The sequence below is a fragment of the Sorghum bicolor genome, chromosome 4 (assembly GCF_000003195.3).
Source record: "Sorghum bicolor cultivar BTx623 chromosome 4, Sorghum_bicolor_NCBIv3, whole genome shotgun sequence".
In the NCBI taxonomy this organism is placed as follows: Eukaryota; Viridiplantae; Streptophyta; class Magnoliopsida; order Poales; family Poaceae; genus Sorghum; species Sorghum bicolor.
Window position 1 is genome coordinate 18347996 of NC_012873.2, and position 18466 is coordinate 18366461.

The following is an 18466-nucleotide window of genomic DNA, read 5'->3' on the forward strand; positions in this document are numbered from 1 at the left end:
GCGTCCGGTGGTTTGTAGGTAGCCATTAGAGACTGGCACGCGAGATTCAAGATGGACACGTGGCCAACCCCAGTGCACCGGATGTAGGGGGTCGAGCGTCCGGTGCTCACTTAGTAGCATCCGGTGCCCCCGATTTCAGCCCAGTGAAAGTGGCCAACGGCTAGTTCTTTGAGGGTGCTTATAAATAGAAGGTGGCCGGCTGTGGGAGGAGATTGCTTGCACATTTGAATACTTGAGGCATACATTGAGCTAGAGAACACTCCCTCCACTGATCTCCTTGCTTTGTTGCTAATCCTAGTGAGATTGAGTGAGATTCAAGTGCATTGCTTTGAGAGTTGCATTTAGTGGCAATTGTTTCTTGAGTTTGCTGTGGATTTCTTGTTACTCTTGGGTGTTTCCCGACACCCTCGACGGCTTGGAGCAACGGTGGTGTTGAGCTCGTGATTGGAGATTGTTTCGAGCCTCACCAAGTGATTTGTGAGGGGTTCTTGAGCCTTCCCCGCGGGAGATCGCAATTGGCTACTCTAGTGGATTTCTCGTAGCTTGGAGGATCCCCATGTTGTAAGTGGATATGCGGCACCCGCTGAGGGTTTGGCTTTGGATTGCCAATTAGCTCGTGATCCATCAAGTGGGTGTATCGCCACAACAAGGACTAGCTTGCCGGGAAGCAAGTGAACCTCGGTAAAAAATCTCGTGTCATCTCTTGCCGAGGATCCTCTTGTTTTTGTGATTGATTGATTGGCTATATCTCTACTCTACAACATTGGTATAACAATCATTCCCCACTCCTTTACTTATGTGCATACCTTGCTAGTTGTGTAGCTTGTTTAGCTTAGCTATCTTGTTTAGGAGTGTAGCAAGCTTCTTGTTGTGCTTTCTTGTTGTAACTAGTGTTTAGCTTTCTTGCTAGCCTTGTGTAGGTGGCTTGCATAGCTTAGTTGTGCTAGTGCTAGAATAGCTTCGCCTTTTGTTTTACTAATCAACTTGTCTAGTTGAAGTTTGTAGAAAATTTAAATAGGCTATTCACTCCCCTCTAGCCATTTGGACCTTTGAGTCATGCGCCGCACGTCTTCATCTTGTGGGCTGGGCCACCTTCGATGGTGCGGCCCTTGTCGAGCCATGAGGGTATAGGGGTTTATACTCCCATAGCTAGTCCTCGAGCCCCATGTATTGTAATACAACACACCATCTTTAGCTTCTTCAACTAGTGAGGCTTGATGTCTTCGACCAGCAAGGAAGTTGCCCGAGCAGTTGTGACGGTATTTTAGCCAGCTCGGAAGACAGTCGACCACCATTGACACTGAAGAAGTAGGTTGTCCGAATAATACATGGTGCTCTTGAGAAAAAGATTTCTTTTATGATGAAGTGTGCCCACTTTACTTTTCTAAAAAGTATAGGGTTTGAAAAAAATAAGCATATTCACCGTAAGGTGAAGTGTGCCCACTTAGTCCTGAAGCCTGGTAGTAGGTGATGTAGACACATGGTTTTAGGGTCTAAAAAGAAAAGTCCACGTAGAAATTCTGATACTAAGATGTATTGCTAGATGCATCATACCAATATAGTCCCTCGAGCTTGCTAGAAGGCAAAGTATGAGCCTTGTAGCAAGCGCTGGCCGACCCCCTGTGATTAGGGTTTGGCCTCCCCTTCTAGAAGCTTCTCCCACCGCCTCTAAGGAGCCATCTCGGCCGCTGGTTAAGTCGGTTTGATCCAACGGCGCATGTGTACTCCACCAGGCTATAAATAGAAGGGCAGACCCCCCCTCCCAGAGGCACCCCAGATTCAATTCATTCCTCCTGCTTCATTTGTCAAGAGTAGTCAGAAGTTAGGGTTTCCAGAGATTAGAAGTAGAGCTCTAGTTCTTCAAGTTCTTAGTATAGGCGTTTAGCGAGGTTCAAGTAGAGATCGGGTGCTCCGCTCGGGATTCCAGATCTGTCTTCTAGAAATTGGTAATATTATCTTGTATTTCATTATGACTTTGCTCTACTTCAATATATTGCTATTTATTTAGTTCTTAGTTTATTCTAGTTGCATATTCGATTTAGATGTGGTTTATGATGATTATTGTTATATGATCATAAAGCGCTTGATTTAGTACTCGAGCGAGTGAGGTGGTGCATAGTATGTAGATGTTGTGTCTAGATATTTTGTGTACCTACGGAGGCACCCTGACATGCCGAGTCGTGTGGTAGTCCACGTAGGTGACAGCTACGTTGGTTCCTCTGTAGTCCACCCCCGTACATAGGACTAGCAGACGCGGTCGCAAAGGAGGTGACAGTTGCGTCTTAAAACCCTCATTAGTTGATGCTCCTTACGATGAGTTTATCACACTATAGATGAAAATGTGTAGCATGGCGTAGGCTATAGACTTTATTGTAGTAGTTACATAGGTTTCTTTTATTTGAATATCATGATTGTCTTGCTACATCAGTGAGTCTTTATATTCTATCTCTAGAATAGCATTTACTTCACTACTCAGTTATCATTTATCATTTATTATATTTTATCGATTATTTATCGCTAAAGCATTAGTACTATTGGTTATGATAGATTTACATAATTTTAATTTCCTTAGTTCATACAAGATCACCTAAGCCTAATAAATAGAATGCTGCTTTATCCTTTTGGCATAAAATAAATCAACGATACTCGGAATACTTCCTGGGTGAAATGCTGCAACGGGAGAATTATCTGTGCGCTTGCGGATATATTCTATTTAGAGTTATTGCGTGTAGATTATTTTTATCCTTGGTATTGGCATCATGTTAGGGATGACAACTTAATGTGAAGTGATGCTAAAAATACGAATAAGCATTTCTGGCGCCGTTGCCGGGGAAGACAATTTTATTTATAGGATAATTTTAAAAAGGATTTATTGATTAGCTAGAATTTATATATTTTCTAGAATTTCATACAAGTAAATCTTTCATAGAACCATTCATAAGAAATCAACATTTTAATATCTTTATGACATAGTCTTTTGATTTAGCAGACTTACCCGTGTTTTATGTAGCAATTCTTTATAGGTAAGTGCAAGATTGGATGACATAGTCTTTTGATTTAGCAGACTTACCCGTGTTTTATGCAGCAATTCTTTATAGGGTAAGTGCAAGATTGGTTGCAGAATTTTAACTCTTATTAGGAACAACCATAGGAAGAAGGGTCTTACATCATTTTGAGAAGGCTGAGAAGACTCTATGTGAATTCTCTCCTCCAAGCATTGAGAATATTCGCGTAGGTCCAATTTTTGACCTTGGAGAATATGATTATGAGATCAAGCCAAGCCTCATCAAAATGGTGCAACTTATCATATTCAGTGGAAAGAAGGATGAAGATGCCATTGCACATTTACAGAATTTTGCTGGAGATTGGCAATACCATTGACATTCTAGACATTCCTCAAGATGTCGTGCTACTTCGTTTGTTTCATTTCTCATTGGAAGGAAGAGCGAAGCGGTGGTTTTATTAGAGTAAAGATCAATTCAAGACATGGAGAGAATATTCGAAGGCTTTCCTAGAGAAGTTTTTCCCAATAGGCATAACAAATATATTACGAGGGAAGATTTCAGAATTCCAGCAGCAGAAAGGTGAATCTATTCCAGAAGCATAGGAGCATTTTCAAGGATACATATCAGATTGCCCTCATCATGGAATGGAGAAGTGGTTGCTCATGCAGACATTCTATTATGGACTAACTCAGAGGTCATGTGAGCAATTGGATGCCACTGCTGAAGGATCATTTATATCACTCACCCCTAGAAGAGCTAAAGCTATTATGGCAAAGATGGAAGAAAATCAGAATTGGACATTCAACACACACACATGCCATGAAAGTGAAGAAGTTCCAGAGGAGTTGTGTGCACTATCAACCAAGATGGATGTATTATTGAGCTGGCTAGAGCAGAGGGATAATTATAAAAGAAATCGTCAAGCTATTCAAGATGCATTCAATTCTAAAGATCATCAAGAAGAAGATATCAGTGCAATCACCAAGAAGCAAGGATGGATTCAACCTCAGGCATCAAGCCAAGGTAAGCAGCAAAATAATTCAAATCAGAGACAACCACCCTTGAGAGAATTAATATTAGAACAAGCTAGGATTAATGAGAGTATTTATAAGAAGCTTGCTTTGAATGATGAAATGTTAGAAGGAATTAATTCAAAAGTAGACACTTTTCTCTAGCAGTTAAGGAACAAATAGTGTTCAGTAAAAAGATAGAATCAGAAATTACACATCTAGCTTCCATTTTGTCTGCCACTAAAACAGATTAAAGGAATATCTACTAGAGGAGGTAAGGTTACACGTGATCCACCTTACCCAGAAGGGGCACGTAGACCCTCACATTCAGTGCAGGTAGACAAAGAAGCTGGAGAGAACAATAGACAAAAATAAGTTGAAGTACCTTCACCACCAGTTGATGTATAAGAGCCTGAATTAATGAAAGATTTTCATGATATTACTCTCCTAACATTTCCACAAAGGAGAAGGAGTACCACCACTAATGAGCGGTTCAATAAGTTTGCATATGTCATTTAGAAATTATATGTCAACATTCTGTTGTTAGATGCTATGCAGGTACTTACATACGCAAAGTACCTTCGGGCCATCCTCAACAACAAGGGACCACTTCCGACAACCGAAGTCATCAAGCTAATAGAGGCATGTAGTGAAGCAATCCTACGTTCTTCCCCCTTCAAGAAGAAGGACCCAGGATGCCCCACTATAGATTGCTCTATAGGCAATTAGATGTTCGAGAACGCCTTATGTGATCTTGGAGCAAGTGTCAGCATTATGCCCAAGACGGTCTTCGACAAACTTGACTATTCTACGCTCACTCCAACAACAATGTGCTTGCAATTAGCTGACCAATCAGTTCGCTACCCTGCAGGGATAGCAGAAAATATTCTGGTAAGAATCCATGACTTTTTCATTCCTATAGATTTTGTGGTACTTGACATGCAGGAAGAGAGGAAGATACCTCTTATCCTCGGGCGACCATTCGTGAACACGGCAAATGCAACCATCAACGTTGGAGATGGGGAAATAATATTCACCATTAATGGGCAAGAGAAACGGTTTGCATTCAGGCCAAGACTCGAGCAATGCAAGACCCTGAAGGATCAAGAAGACCAGGATGCATCAACATCTCCGACAGCGGGGATCAATCATGAAGAATAGTTCAACTAGAGAAAGTCCAAGTTGGTGGACTTAAAAACCCCGAACCTTCACCGGGAGGTAACTCAGTAATTATCAGTAAATTTATTTCTCGCATCAAATTTTAGCATATTTATTTTCACAAGTTGCATTATTAAAAGAAAATAAAAATAAGCATGTCATGATTAAAAATTAAATCCCCATGTGATTACTACTGATAGAGCATAAAAACCCAGTCAGTGAAATTTACTATGGTGGCAGAAAATTATAAAAATACTATCATTAGAATTCTTATTTTTCATAGATTCATAAAAGTAATTTAGTTTTTCATCTTTGTGTCATTATACGGTATAAATACGGGAGACATGTGGGACCTACACCCATCACATCAAGTCATTTCACATCACATCACCACCCACCAATTATTTACTACACTCCATTTTCTTTAGTCACATGCATGTCTTTTACTCTTTTCTCACTCCACTCACTCATTCATGCATAGGGAAGGACACAAACACCAGAATACTTCACACATGCATGTTGTCATCCTGTCCAAAGTTGGTGGCCAAATGGGCCAAGGTGGGGCCGGTAGGCCCCACCGTTGACACTTGCTAACACCACTTGAATACTAGGTTGTCATCCCCAGCATGGTGCCAGAGTGTACTAAGGTATTTATGAATATGAAGGCTCTTTAGAAAATAATCTATTCTATCCACAAGTGCACTGATAAAATACCTCATTGTAGCATTTCACCAGGAAAGTATTCCAGGTATCGTTATTTATAATTTTGCTTAAGAGAACGGCAAAAGTGCAAACAGGGGTAAAATCTATCAAGGCATAGACTAGAGATAAACTTACAAGAATATGATTACTAATGAGAAAATCGTCACACAGTCACTTGCTTTGGCAGGGGGTAAGCCATAATAATAAAGATAATGAAATATAAGCTCATGGGTAAATAACACAGCGATTAGAAATAGAGTACTCCACATAAATGTAGGTGACGTCAGATTAGCAAGAGAATGTATTCTAAGTATCTACTATCTACTAAGTCACAATCTACTCTAGGCATCTACAAGATCATATATAGCACAAAAGACTCTTCATTCATGTATAAGGAACATTGCTAAAGTAAATCAGAGCATAACAAGACTTACTCCGCAATACAAATTTTGCTTGTCCTACTAATGGATGGTGGACTATATAAGAATCAATGAAGCTGTCACCATCGCGAAATACCACATGACCCAGCCAATAGGATACATTTGTAGGTAAATAACATCTAAGCACCATGCCCACATGTGATCTACCACTTAACTCCCACGCGTCAAGAGCTAAGTGCTTTGCAAACTTATACATAAACTCATTATCAATCAAAACTATATCAAATATAGAACTAGAGCAAACTAAGAACATAATAAATAGAGACATAATGCAACTAGAATAAAGTAGTAGAGAATGATATGAAATAATACCAATCTTTATTGACGAAGATCCAAAATCCAGAGCGCTAGGCTCTACTTCTCTAATTCTATCTAATCAATCCCATAGAACTTGAAGGAATTCGGAGTAGCTAATTCTAATTCTCTGTGGGAGAGAAATTCCTAAACCCTAACTTTGATGGCTTCCTCTGATAATGATTTCTCCTCTCCCCTAGGGTGGAGAGGTCTTGCTTATATAGCCCCCTCAATTGAACATGGGCCGTTGGATCAAACCGACCTTAATCGCATGGTTTTCCTTGAAGATTAGAGGCGGTGGAGCACAATCAAGGAGACAGAGCCTGATTGGCTACAGCATCAGGGCAGGCACCCTAGGGGGCAGGGCGGGTGCCCTGCCTCCGGGCCCGCTCGGATTCCCATTCGTTCCCGTGGCTTCTGGACTCTTCTAGGTTAAGGAAAATTGCCGCACACATAATTATCTTGATGTAAACCCGACGTGTGGGCCTTCCTTTCATATTTTCTGATAACCCCCTGCAGAAATAGACAAACACCAAAACTCGTGGAATTCTCAGATAAAACCCTAATTCTAGGTGTTTGGTGCATATTGGTCCTTTTCCATATTTAGTTGACGGTTGAATTTGGTACTTAAGGACCATCAACAAACTCCCCCAAGCTTACCCTTTGCTCGTCCCTGAGCAAATAGCTAAACTAAGATGGATCAGGAGTTGCTTCGATGTTTTCTTTCATGTCAGGCACACATGCTTTCATATAAAATTCTCCCAGATTTAGAATGAAGTGTTATGGAGTTTAGTACCTGCACTTAAGTCTTGAGTAATTGAAAGACAAAATAATTAAGTCAAGCACTATTCCTCCTGTCTATGCTTCACCTTTGTTTTGTAGTTTTGCATAAGTTATCAAAATAAAGCTCAGAGTTCCCAGACAGATACTCTCAAGTCTCTCTATATGTGGTATTTGTGGATCCTTACCAAAGTATCATTTACCTATAACTAAGGGAATGTTTATGTGGAGTTCATAGGTGTGAAAAAAAACAGCTCATACATATGTTGTCTAATCGAACCATGGATCCAAAGGAACTCAACATATAATTAAATCAAGATGTGCATGTGTGATGGAGTAATGGTGAAAAATGTATAGGTGATTATAAAACTTACTTCTCATTACTCCTCATATTGCTATCTCTCCTCCTCTCTTGATCTTTGCTTTGGGAGAACATGAGCTATCTTTTTCTTCTTTTTTCTTCTCTTTTTTGCAGGTGGGTAATAAATACCCCTAATTCTACTGTCGGACACTTGTCCATTTTTTTCGCTCAGGTGGGCATCTTTGTACCCCTAATTCTACTCTAGACACTTGTCCATTTTTACCTCTCGTCTCACTCTTTTCTTTGTTTTTCGAGGTTCCGGGCACTTGCCCCTTTTTATTTCCTCGCATATTTTTGCATAGCCCATGCCTCTTCTGCATTGAATCTTTTTGGAGAGAGAGAATAACAACACTTTGGGACAGTGAGTGATAACAATATTTTTAGCAGATTTTGATGAATAGTTGTGGATAGTATAATAGATGTGTGCAAGTGAGTAACTTGATTTAACCACATGAAAAGATCCTAAGGGTCTACACAGCTCGACCAAACTCAATGTGAATATAAGTAGCAGCAGATATAGAATTTATAGCAAGTATGGCTGTGGTAGGAATTTTGTCATGCTAGGAACTCATCATGTGATTTGCAAGTTTTCAAAATAAATCTCCAGAACTTAGTGTAGTAGAAACAAGATAAACAGCAGCTCAAACTTTATATCATGTCTATCTCTTACCTAGACTTTAGTTTTTGGTTCATGCTCCCATAGATTTCAAGTTTTAGCAATTCTTGGGAGAACTCTAATTTGAAAGCTAGATACTTGAAAGTAAGCAAACAGAGCAACTGTTCATCATTTCCATCATGCATCTTTTTGGTTATCATTTTCTAGAGATTAAACTTAGCAGGAAAATAAAGCACAGTTATCTACACACTCATTTTATGTGGTTTTCATTTTTAAGGAATACAGTAAATTAAGCAAGAAATTATTTATTGGATTTTCTAAGTTTTTAATTTTTCATCATTTTTTTCATTTTTTTCATTTTTTTAAAACAGAAAAATAAATAAGAAAAGCAAATAAAAACTTACTCGGTAGATGGGGAGGAACTCCCCCAAGCTGGATGTGGCTGTGTCGGTCCTACTCAATGTTCCAGAACCGCATCATGGTGGTGATGTTGTCGTTCATCGACGTGGTGTCTCGCCTCAGGTCTTGTACTGCAGCGGCGTGGTCCTGGTTCCACTTCTGTTGCTATTCCAGGAGTCGTTGAAAGCCCTAGTTTGGTTTTGGATAATTAATGAAACCTATGTGTACTAACCTTTGTCATAAGTGAAATATAAAGATAGGTTGGCACACACCAAGTGATGGAGCTAGATGATGGTCATGGTGATGGAGGTGATCAAAAGATGATATTCAAGTGCTCCAACTTGGAAAAGAAGAATGAGAAAAACAAAATGGGCTCAAGGCAAAGGTATTTTTAATAGGACCATTTTGTTTTGCCACTCAAGACACCTAGTGGGTATGAGTGGAATTAGGATAGATAACCATACTATAAAGAGGGAAAATCTTTAATTGCAATGGTTATCTAGTGCCACTAAATATGTTTCTCATTTGCATATACCTACCGCTTAGTGATGTGGTGAGATGCATGAGAAAGCCATGGAAAAATATTTGTGAAAAGCTAATTTAAATGTCTAATTTATTTTGGAATATTTTGGTAAAATTAGCTACTTGAAAAAGGTGCTAAAAATTCACAAAATATGAGCTGCTGTCCAGACGTAAAAGAACTGCAAGCTGCTGAAACAAGATGAAAGCTTTTTGTAAGTAGCTGAAACTAGTTGGAAGCAGTCGAACTAGCCAAAAACTAGTGCACTGTTTAACAGCAAGCAAGTGAAAGCCTTTCCAAGAGGCTGGAAGTAGTTGCGACTAGCTGAAATCAGTGCACAGCTCAACAACAAGCAAATAAGTGTGGTTGCAGGTAACTGGAGGCAGTCGCAACCAGTTAAATCCTTTGTGCAGTCCAACAGTAGGTTGGTGAAAAGAAAGTTGGAAGCGGTTGCAGCTAGTTGGGATCAGTTGAAAGCCTTTACAAATATTGCCTGCTGTCTGTCTCGTGCATAAGAAGGAAAAGGCAGGGACCATGCTTGCATACGTTGCATGTGGTGGAGCTCTTGCCATAATAAATGAGAGAGAGAAAGAGAAGAGGTGATTTGCATGGTTGCATGCAAATGTGAACATGCTTTGAGAAAAGGAGGCAGCCATTGACCTATGCTATTTATAGTGTGGAGTCCACTCAAGTATAAGAAGACACTTAATTAATTTGAGGTGCTGCTCGTCCATTCAGAATAGAGATTGGAGGAGTGCATGCGCGTGGACTGCAGGGAAGTTGTAGCTCTTTGCTGCTTGCCCATTTAATTGATGGGACCCATTGCTGGGAGAAGACAGAGGGCCACTCAGTGCCTGTGCTGCCCGTTGTGGCAAACAACACTGTTGTTTTGCCCGTTGGAGAGCTAGCTGGCCAAGTGTTTTAGGCCGAGCGCTCCATTTTCCTTGCTCTCTGTCTCTCAAAAACACAGAACAGAACGCTTCACTTCTTTCTTTCTAGAGAGCAGAGAACTCGAGCTCCCCTCTTCCATCTCTCCCAAGTGCTAATCCCTCGAGAGATTTTTGAGAGGCCTGCGTGATTGATCCAGTGAGCTTGTGAGCATCTCCTCCCTCTCCTCTCCCTCTCATAGCTTGGTTCTCATCTGAGAGAGGATTGAGGGAAACCCTAGGTGCATTTAAAACTGCATATTCTTGTGGCACTAGGTGATTATTGTGATTGTGGATTTCTTATTACTCTTGGTGATTGCCATCACCTAGACGGTTGTGGATTTATTGATTGATGAGGGAATTTGGTGATTGTGTCCGCCCCCAATCAAGGTGATAATTTGTGAGGCGTTCTTGGGCTTATTCCCCGGCGGAGTGCCAAAAGCCACTCTAGTGGATTGCGCGTCATTGAGCTACCTCACTTGTGGTTGGTCCTTACGGTGCTCGTGGTGAGCTTGGGAGTGGAATCCCAATTAACCGCCGGACCACGAAGTGTTGGTCGACACAACGAGGACTAGCGTGCCGGCAAGCACGTGAACCTCGGGAGAAAAATATTGGTGTCAATATTGTGATTGGTATTCTCCCAGTGATTATATTGATATACATTGTGATTGGTTCATCCCCTACACATCGGTATAATTATCTCTTACCTCTTTACTTTCTTGCAATTTAGTTGTTACTAGTAGATCCTAGTTTTAGCTAGTTGTAACTAGTTGTAAAGAGTAGTGACATAGCCATTGCTTGTGCCTAGAGATCATAGCAACTAGAATTATTCGATAGGTGGATTGCAACCCTTGTAGAGCTAGAGAAAAATTGCTTTACACCTTTTGTTATATTAATCCTTTGCTCTAGTGCCTTGTAGAATTTTTAAATAGGCTATTCACCCCCCTCTAGCCATATTTGGACCTTTCAAGTGGTATCAGAGCCGTGGTCACCATTTAGTTAAGGCTTAACAACCTCGGTATGCAAATTATGGCTCATGTTGTGTTCAACCATGTTGGGGGCAAACCACCAATGTTTGATGGCACCACATCTTTTGATCAATGGAAGAGAAAGATGAAGATGCACTCGGTACCATTCATACCAAAGTGTGGAATGTGACCGAGAATGACTTTGTTATCCTTGATCCCGACAATCTCACCGACAAGGATGAAATCAACCAACAATGCAATAATGCTGCTCTCAATGCCATATATCAAGGGATTGATTCAAAAGTGTTTGAACAAATTAAAGATCTTGAAAAAGCAAGTGAAATGTGGCAAAGATTGGTTGAGATATATGAGGGCAACCAAAATGTCAAGAGTGCCAAGTTGTACATGCTCAAGGACAAGCTATTCAACTTCAAGATGGAAAAAGATGAGTCCATTCCGGAGATGTTCTATAGACTCCAAGTGATTGTCAATTATCTCAAGAACCTTGGAGAGAAAGTAAAGGATGAGGACTTCTCACATAAGTTCCTCATGTGCTTGCCAAAGAGATTCTCTACTTTAAGAAGAATGATCTTTAGAGAAGGATTGAGCAAGGTGACTCCAAATGAAGTGCTTGGTGACATAATGACCGATGCTCAATACAATGATGATCTTAGTGAAGGAGAAGAGGACAAGAGGGAAAAGAAAGACAAGAAAGAGAAGAATATGGCATTCAAAGCTTCATCCTCCTCCAAGGGCAAGACCAAGAAAGAAAAGCCAAGTGAGGAAGAGATTGATAGTGATGATGAGGCTAAGGCTCTTCTAGTCCGCAAGATGGGCAAGTTCATGAAAAAGAAGGGCTATGGTGCAAGAAAGAGAAGAGACTTCACCAAAGGCAATGGCAATGGAAGGCTTTGCTTCCAATGCAAGAGCCCCGATCATGTGGTGGCAAATTGTCCACATCTTGATGATGATGATGACAACAATAAGAAGAAGGACAAGAATGAGAGGAAGGAGAAGAAGTCCAAGAAAATGAGCTTCAAGAAGAATAAGAAGGGTGGTGGCTATATTGTCACGTGGGATAGTGATGCAAATGATGATGAAGACATTGATGATGAGAAGGAGTTGGAGGCCATGAAGAAGGCTTTCGGTGGTGTTGCTATTTCCAACAAACCATCTCTCTTTGATGATGCTACATCAACATGCCTCATGGCTAAGGCCACCAAGGTAACGTATAATGATGATGCATGTGATGATGATGATTCTTGTAGTGATGATGATGAGGATCCATCCAAGGAGGAGCTCATGGACATATGTGAGCAATTAAATGAAGGCTTCCAAAAGAAGAGAAAAGAGTGTAAGGGCTTACTCAAGAAAGTCCAAGATCTTGAGAAGTCCCTTAGGGAGCTCCAAGCATATCATGAGTGTCTAAAGGAAGACCATGAGGAACTTGAGAACGCTCACACCAAGCTTGCAAAAGCTCACTCTATTCTTCTTAATCAAGCAAAGGTGGAGGACGTGAAGGAGACTAGAAGCATTGGACTAACTTGTGATATTATGGATGAATCTTTTTATAAATCTATTATTATATCACAAACTAACCCTTCTTGTAGCTCTTCATCCACCACAACCAACTCAAGCTCAAGTATGAGTGATGGTTTCACTTGTGATGCATCACTTATGGTTGAAAATGAGACTCTCAAGAGGGAGGTGGATGAGCTCACTCACGCTCTAGGCAAGGCCTATGGCGGTGAGGCCCGCTTGCTTAAGTGCTTGGGTAGCCAATGCTTTTCTCTCAATAAAGAGGGATTAGGCTACACCCCCAAGAAAGGCAAGACGGCCTTTGCAACTCACAAGCCTAGCTTTGAGAAGAGCACCGGTCGCTATTGCAATAAATGCAAGCAAGTTGGGCACCTAGAGCTTAATTACAATAAAATGAACAAGAACAAGAAAAATGCTAACGTATCTTACATTCCATTTGATTCTTGTTATGTGCTTACTGTTGGTGCAAAAGCTGATCTGCAAACACAAAGGGCTAATACCCGATTCAAACGTTGAGGCGTGCCAGCCGATTTGAAATTTCAACCGACAAAGGTGGTAACTCAAACACTTTGGTCCCGACAACAGCGATGCGCCCGGATGTCACGGCCAAGAGGTGCTCATGCAGAACTTGAGAACATGGTGAGTTTGACTCGACGAATTCCTAAGAACTCGTAGTAAAAAAGAAAATATGACGAAGTCATCGAAAAAGTAGATGCTGGAATATGAGTAAAAACTTGTGTTTGATTGATTGATAGATAGATCATTACACGGCCCTAGGGTCTACATTTATACCGTATTCAAAGAGCTACAACCATACACGACTAGGACTCGAATTCCAAATTAAACGGAAACCGTATACAAAACGAATTCTAATAACTAAGGAAAACATTAAAATATCCCCTGTAACAGATCGGGACACCGCCATGAATCAATCGGCAACCTCCACGCTTTTCTTCAGAGTCATCGGCAGATTACCCATCTACAGTCATTGGCAAACACCGGCATTGGTCATCGGCACGTTACCACTTCTGGACTTGGTCATATCCGGTTGTTTCCCATCGGCAACCACCTTTATCGGCAACTCCCCTACAGACTGGTCACCACTGCTCCATCTGCCGATCTACATCCCATTAACTCCAGATGCGTATCAAAAGATACGTGTCCAAAAACGGTGTCAACACATGCCCCTCAATTTCGGAGTATAAAATCATTAATGCTCCAAAATTTTCTACAGTAATGACGCCTTTCCACAATTACTTCCCCCATCCTGGTAATCAGCCACCAAATCTAAACAACCTCGGCCCGACTCTCCTGCAGATTCCTCGAATTTCTCAACCTCTCAATCGAATCTCCCCACTTATGCGCTCATCGGCAATATTACCGTTAGAGAGAACTGCCGATGGGCCGACCAGGCGATCTTGCATAGTAAAATATCTCCAAAATCATGTCTGCTTGCCGTCAAATCACCTGCGCAATCCCTTGATTATCGTGCGAACAGTTACCATATCCACCTGAACACCCTCGGATTTCACGGATGCGGCAAAGAGATAAGTCAGATCTGCCTGTGCCCATTTTGTCCTATAAATACTTCCTTCTCCGGTACTCCTTCTCCATCTTGTCATTCTACAGCCCAAAATCCACTTTCCTGGCGGCGGCATCGCCCTAGAACTCCAAGAACTTTAGCAAGAGCCTCCTTTCCAAGTCATCGATCCTCTTCCTCACGAAGAAATGGCCATCAACTTCGTCGTTCCTGAGGTCAGTCTACCATTCTTCTTCTTTTTGCACTCTTGCTGTACTCCTATTCATCTGCGATTCCTTTTACTGAGTACCCCTTTTTTCTTTTTGTTCTTTCTTCCTCGAAACTTTTTAGGATTTGGCCGATAAGATCATAATTCCTACCGATCAACCTCACTTCCAATGTCTCGGCCCGTTAGAAAATCCAGATCCCACCGATCTAATAAATGCAGAGACAAATAGAATCCCCTTCAGAGCCGAAAACTTTTCTTTAGATCTGTGGAAAGATGCTTTTCGTTCCTAGCCCAGTCCTACCAAGGGATGGAAAGACTGGTTCCTGAGAGTCAGCCATTCAAATGAAGTCCAATGGGGTGAGCGGAAATTAGACCAGTGCATCAGATTATCTCTTGCCGATATGGAGAGGAACGAGTCACTGTTGATAGCTGCCTCGTACTTTTGGTCAGATACACTCAATGTTTTTGTATTCGGCCATGGCCCTGTTTCACCTACTCTTGCCGATGTACTCATGCTCACCGACTTAGACATATCCACTGCCGATAACAGTCACTTGTTTGACACCAAGCCCAGTTCTAAGGTAGAGACTCGCGCTATCGGCGGTTTGTCTGGATATATTCAGAAGTACCAAAAAACAGGATCTTTCGGGGAAAGGGAGCAAGCCATTTTCTTGAATATGTGGCTGGATAAATTTGTATTCTGTGGCCGATCTGCAGGACCACTTCAGTTTATCTATCGGCAGCGGAAAGACTGGCCAATGGTGGCCATTTCCTCTTGGCCGATACTTGCTCGGCTCTGTTTACCACCTCCTCCATCAGGTAGCTAAGAAACTCCTGCTAGGCCAATCCATCGGCAACTTAGGGGGACCCTGGTGGTTCATCAACATGTGGCTCAGTGTCCATATGCACAAGTGCCTTGAGTTCGACCTTTTTGCACAGCGTTTCCCCCGAGATATATCCAAAGATCATGAGTTGGATGAGGAAGAATCGGCAACTCGCCCCCCTCTGAACTATGGTGAAGCTGCCATAGTTTTACCCGGTACCAGTGGCAATGAAGATCAGGTCAGCCGATTCTTTCAGACTCAATATGAGGGTCTGGTCAAATAACAACGGGCATGGATGCCTTACGAGGATCCAAACACCAGATTTCCCCTGACTTTTCATCCCTTTGATAATACTCTCAACAAGGACCATGATCTGATGATGGCAATCATCACTCCAAGAGCTATACTGGTCAACTTCTTTGGTAGTGGGAAAGCTTCCAACCTCACCTACGAGTTCTACAATCCATCGGCATTGGCCCGCCAATTGGCCTTTGGACAACCGCCGATTGCGCTTTGCTATGCCGATGTGGTGAAACCAAGGGAGATCATCACCAGTGGTCTTGAGTGGATCAGAATAGCTCAACTTCCACCAAATGTCGATACATCAGACATTGACCTATCGGCCTGGATCCTAGCTCTTTTCATCACCCAGGCATACAAACAATGGTGGGCAGAATGGAAAGAGCATTTGTTCTGCAGATCGGCTCTTACATACCGCGGTATGATCGACTCCGCGTACAAGGTTCCCAAAAACGCTGTAAGTTTTCAACCGATGCTTCAATCTTATTATTTTTACTTTTATCGGCAACTTACTTCCTCTATTTTACCCAGGTCGATGGCACACCACCGTCAATTAGCAGAAGCAGTAAGCCGATCGAGCTCCTCCCATCGGGCCCGATTTCTTTGATCGGCAATAACGCCCCAAGTCTGGCGGCCCTAATGCACCGGGCGCGCGTTTCAAGAAAATCACCACCAAGCGGACGAAGACATCCCCATCGGTCGCTGCTACTGCTCTGGCACAAGTTTTCAAGGTAGAAAGTTTTTATCTCTTCAATTTATACTGATCCCATTCCATACTTACACGGCGTTTCAGGATACATCGGTAGCCATGGGCACCTCATCGGTAACTTTGACTTTCTCAACCAAAATTCCATTAATACTCTGTTACACTTGTACTTATGAAGCCTTTATTGTTGTATTAGCAAACTAGCAAATCGGCAAAGACCAAGAGCACCAAAGCAAGTGCCAATGCCCCCCAAGCTAGTCAAGCTAAGAGAAAGGGTCCCAAGAGTACCAAGTCACAAGCAAAGCGTCAAAGGACAGCATCACCTCCTCCCCCTCCTCCAAGGTCACCGATTCATGTGGAATCATCCTCTTCTTCACCAGAAGCTCCGACACAACAAGCACCGTCTCCACCTCAGCCACAAGAAGAACCTCAGCCAGAGGAGATATCCGCCGATGTACATGAGCAGACCGCCGATCCAGTAGGTTCAATCATAGCATCGGTAGTCTCCTCGATTCAGACAAGCATCGCACCCCCTCAAGGTAAAGTACTATCTATGAAATTATTGTCGATGGACTTATCTTCCCACCTAATAATTATTCTTGTTAATTTCTTTCAGTTGATATTGTCTCATCGGCAACTCTGGCCGATCAACCTGTGGTACCATCGGCCTCAACTAGCCAGAGGCGAGAGATAACTTTGAAATAAGTAAGCTATTTGATTATCATCCTTTATTTTACTAATATTTCATCATCAAATAACCTATCTCCCTTTCTTTTTTAGGAACAAGATTCTCCCGACGGCCTGTTCTCCTTTGCCATCGAAATTTCCGATGATGAAGGTGAGGAAGCAAGCTCCTCTCAAGCAATCGTGATTTCATCGGCAAAAATCAGAGCAAAGCTAGAAGATTTGCTGGCCCTGCTGGGATACAGCCCAACTGGCTCCGATCCAGCCAAGGCTCTGTTTAAAGCTCTCAGAGGCCAAGTTCCTACCGATGCCGAGGAGATCCTCTTCAAGGCTGCACACTTGGAGAGTCGACAGCTTCCATACCAAAAGGCTGCTCAGCGCCTTGCCGATAGAGCCACTCATGCCCAGCTTCTAGAGGAGGTGATGAAAGTGAAGCACCTTGCCAATGAGAAACACAAGAGCATCGGCATTTTGAAATCCTCTAGGGACATACTGAAACAAAAGATCTCCGACCTATCAGCAAAAAGGGAAGCCTTGTTGGCAGAGCTTAAGCAAGTAGAAGAGGCCCTGTCCCAAGCTCAATAGGAAGAAAGTCAGCTGCCCGAAACGATGAAGACTCTCGAACAAGAGCGAAACGTCCAAGCTCGCAAGGCACTACAGATGAAGAAGAAGCTGAAACCGGTGGAAGGCTCTGCCGATGAAGATATCAAGGAGATAGAAGAAGCTGATCAAATCCGTCTGCGCGCTATGTCAGCCATCCAAGCCTTGCTGAACATATGAATTCTTCATCGGCGGCGTGTTTTGCTTCCTCTGTAAAAACTTCTGAGCATTTTGGTCTAGCCGATATGACTGTTATCGGCATCTTTTAAAACATTTCATTTAGTCTTAGATACATCTCAATCCAGCCGATAGGAGTGTTATCGGTACTTTAAACCTTTTATGCATCGACCCATATGCTCGGGTAATACTTCTTGAAATATTTTCCATTTAAGGCCCTGGAAAATTCAACTCCTTCGAGAGTTTCCAAGATATAGGCATTACCAGGAGCAGACAGACCTATCCGATATGGACCTTCCCAATTAGGAGACCACTTGCCAAACTTTGAACTTTTAGTCCCAATTGGTAGTCCATCGGCAAATTCCTTAGCCTTTACCCTTTTATCATACCATCTGGCAACTCTCTTTTTATTCTCTTCTATACTTATCAAAGCCTTCAACCGATGCCCTGCTAAATCATCTAACTCGTCTTTCATCAAAGTAGCATAGTAATCGACAACCAACTGATCTTGAAAAGATAGTCGCCTAGATCCGGTCTTAATTTCCCATGGTAGCACGGCATCGTGTCCATATACCAGCTGATAAGGTGAAACTTTGATCGACCCATGACAAGCCATCCGATATGACCATAAAGCCTCATTCAACAATGTATGCCACCTCTTAGGATTATCCTCAATCTTCCGTTTGATAAGTTTAATAATTCCTTTGTT

The 18466-nt window shown here is 42.1% G+C and overlaps 1 protein-coding gene across 1 annotated transcript; it reads left to right on the plus strand.

Moving 5' to 3' along the window:
• On the plus strand, positions 11312–12831 carry LOC110434761. Its single transcript, XM_021459484.1, has 2 exons — positions 11312–12124; positions 12790–12831. Exons 1-2 carry the CDS (start codon positions 11312–11314, stop codon positions 12829–12831), a joined length of 855 nt encoding a protein of 284 aa, XP_021315159.1.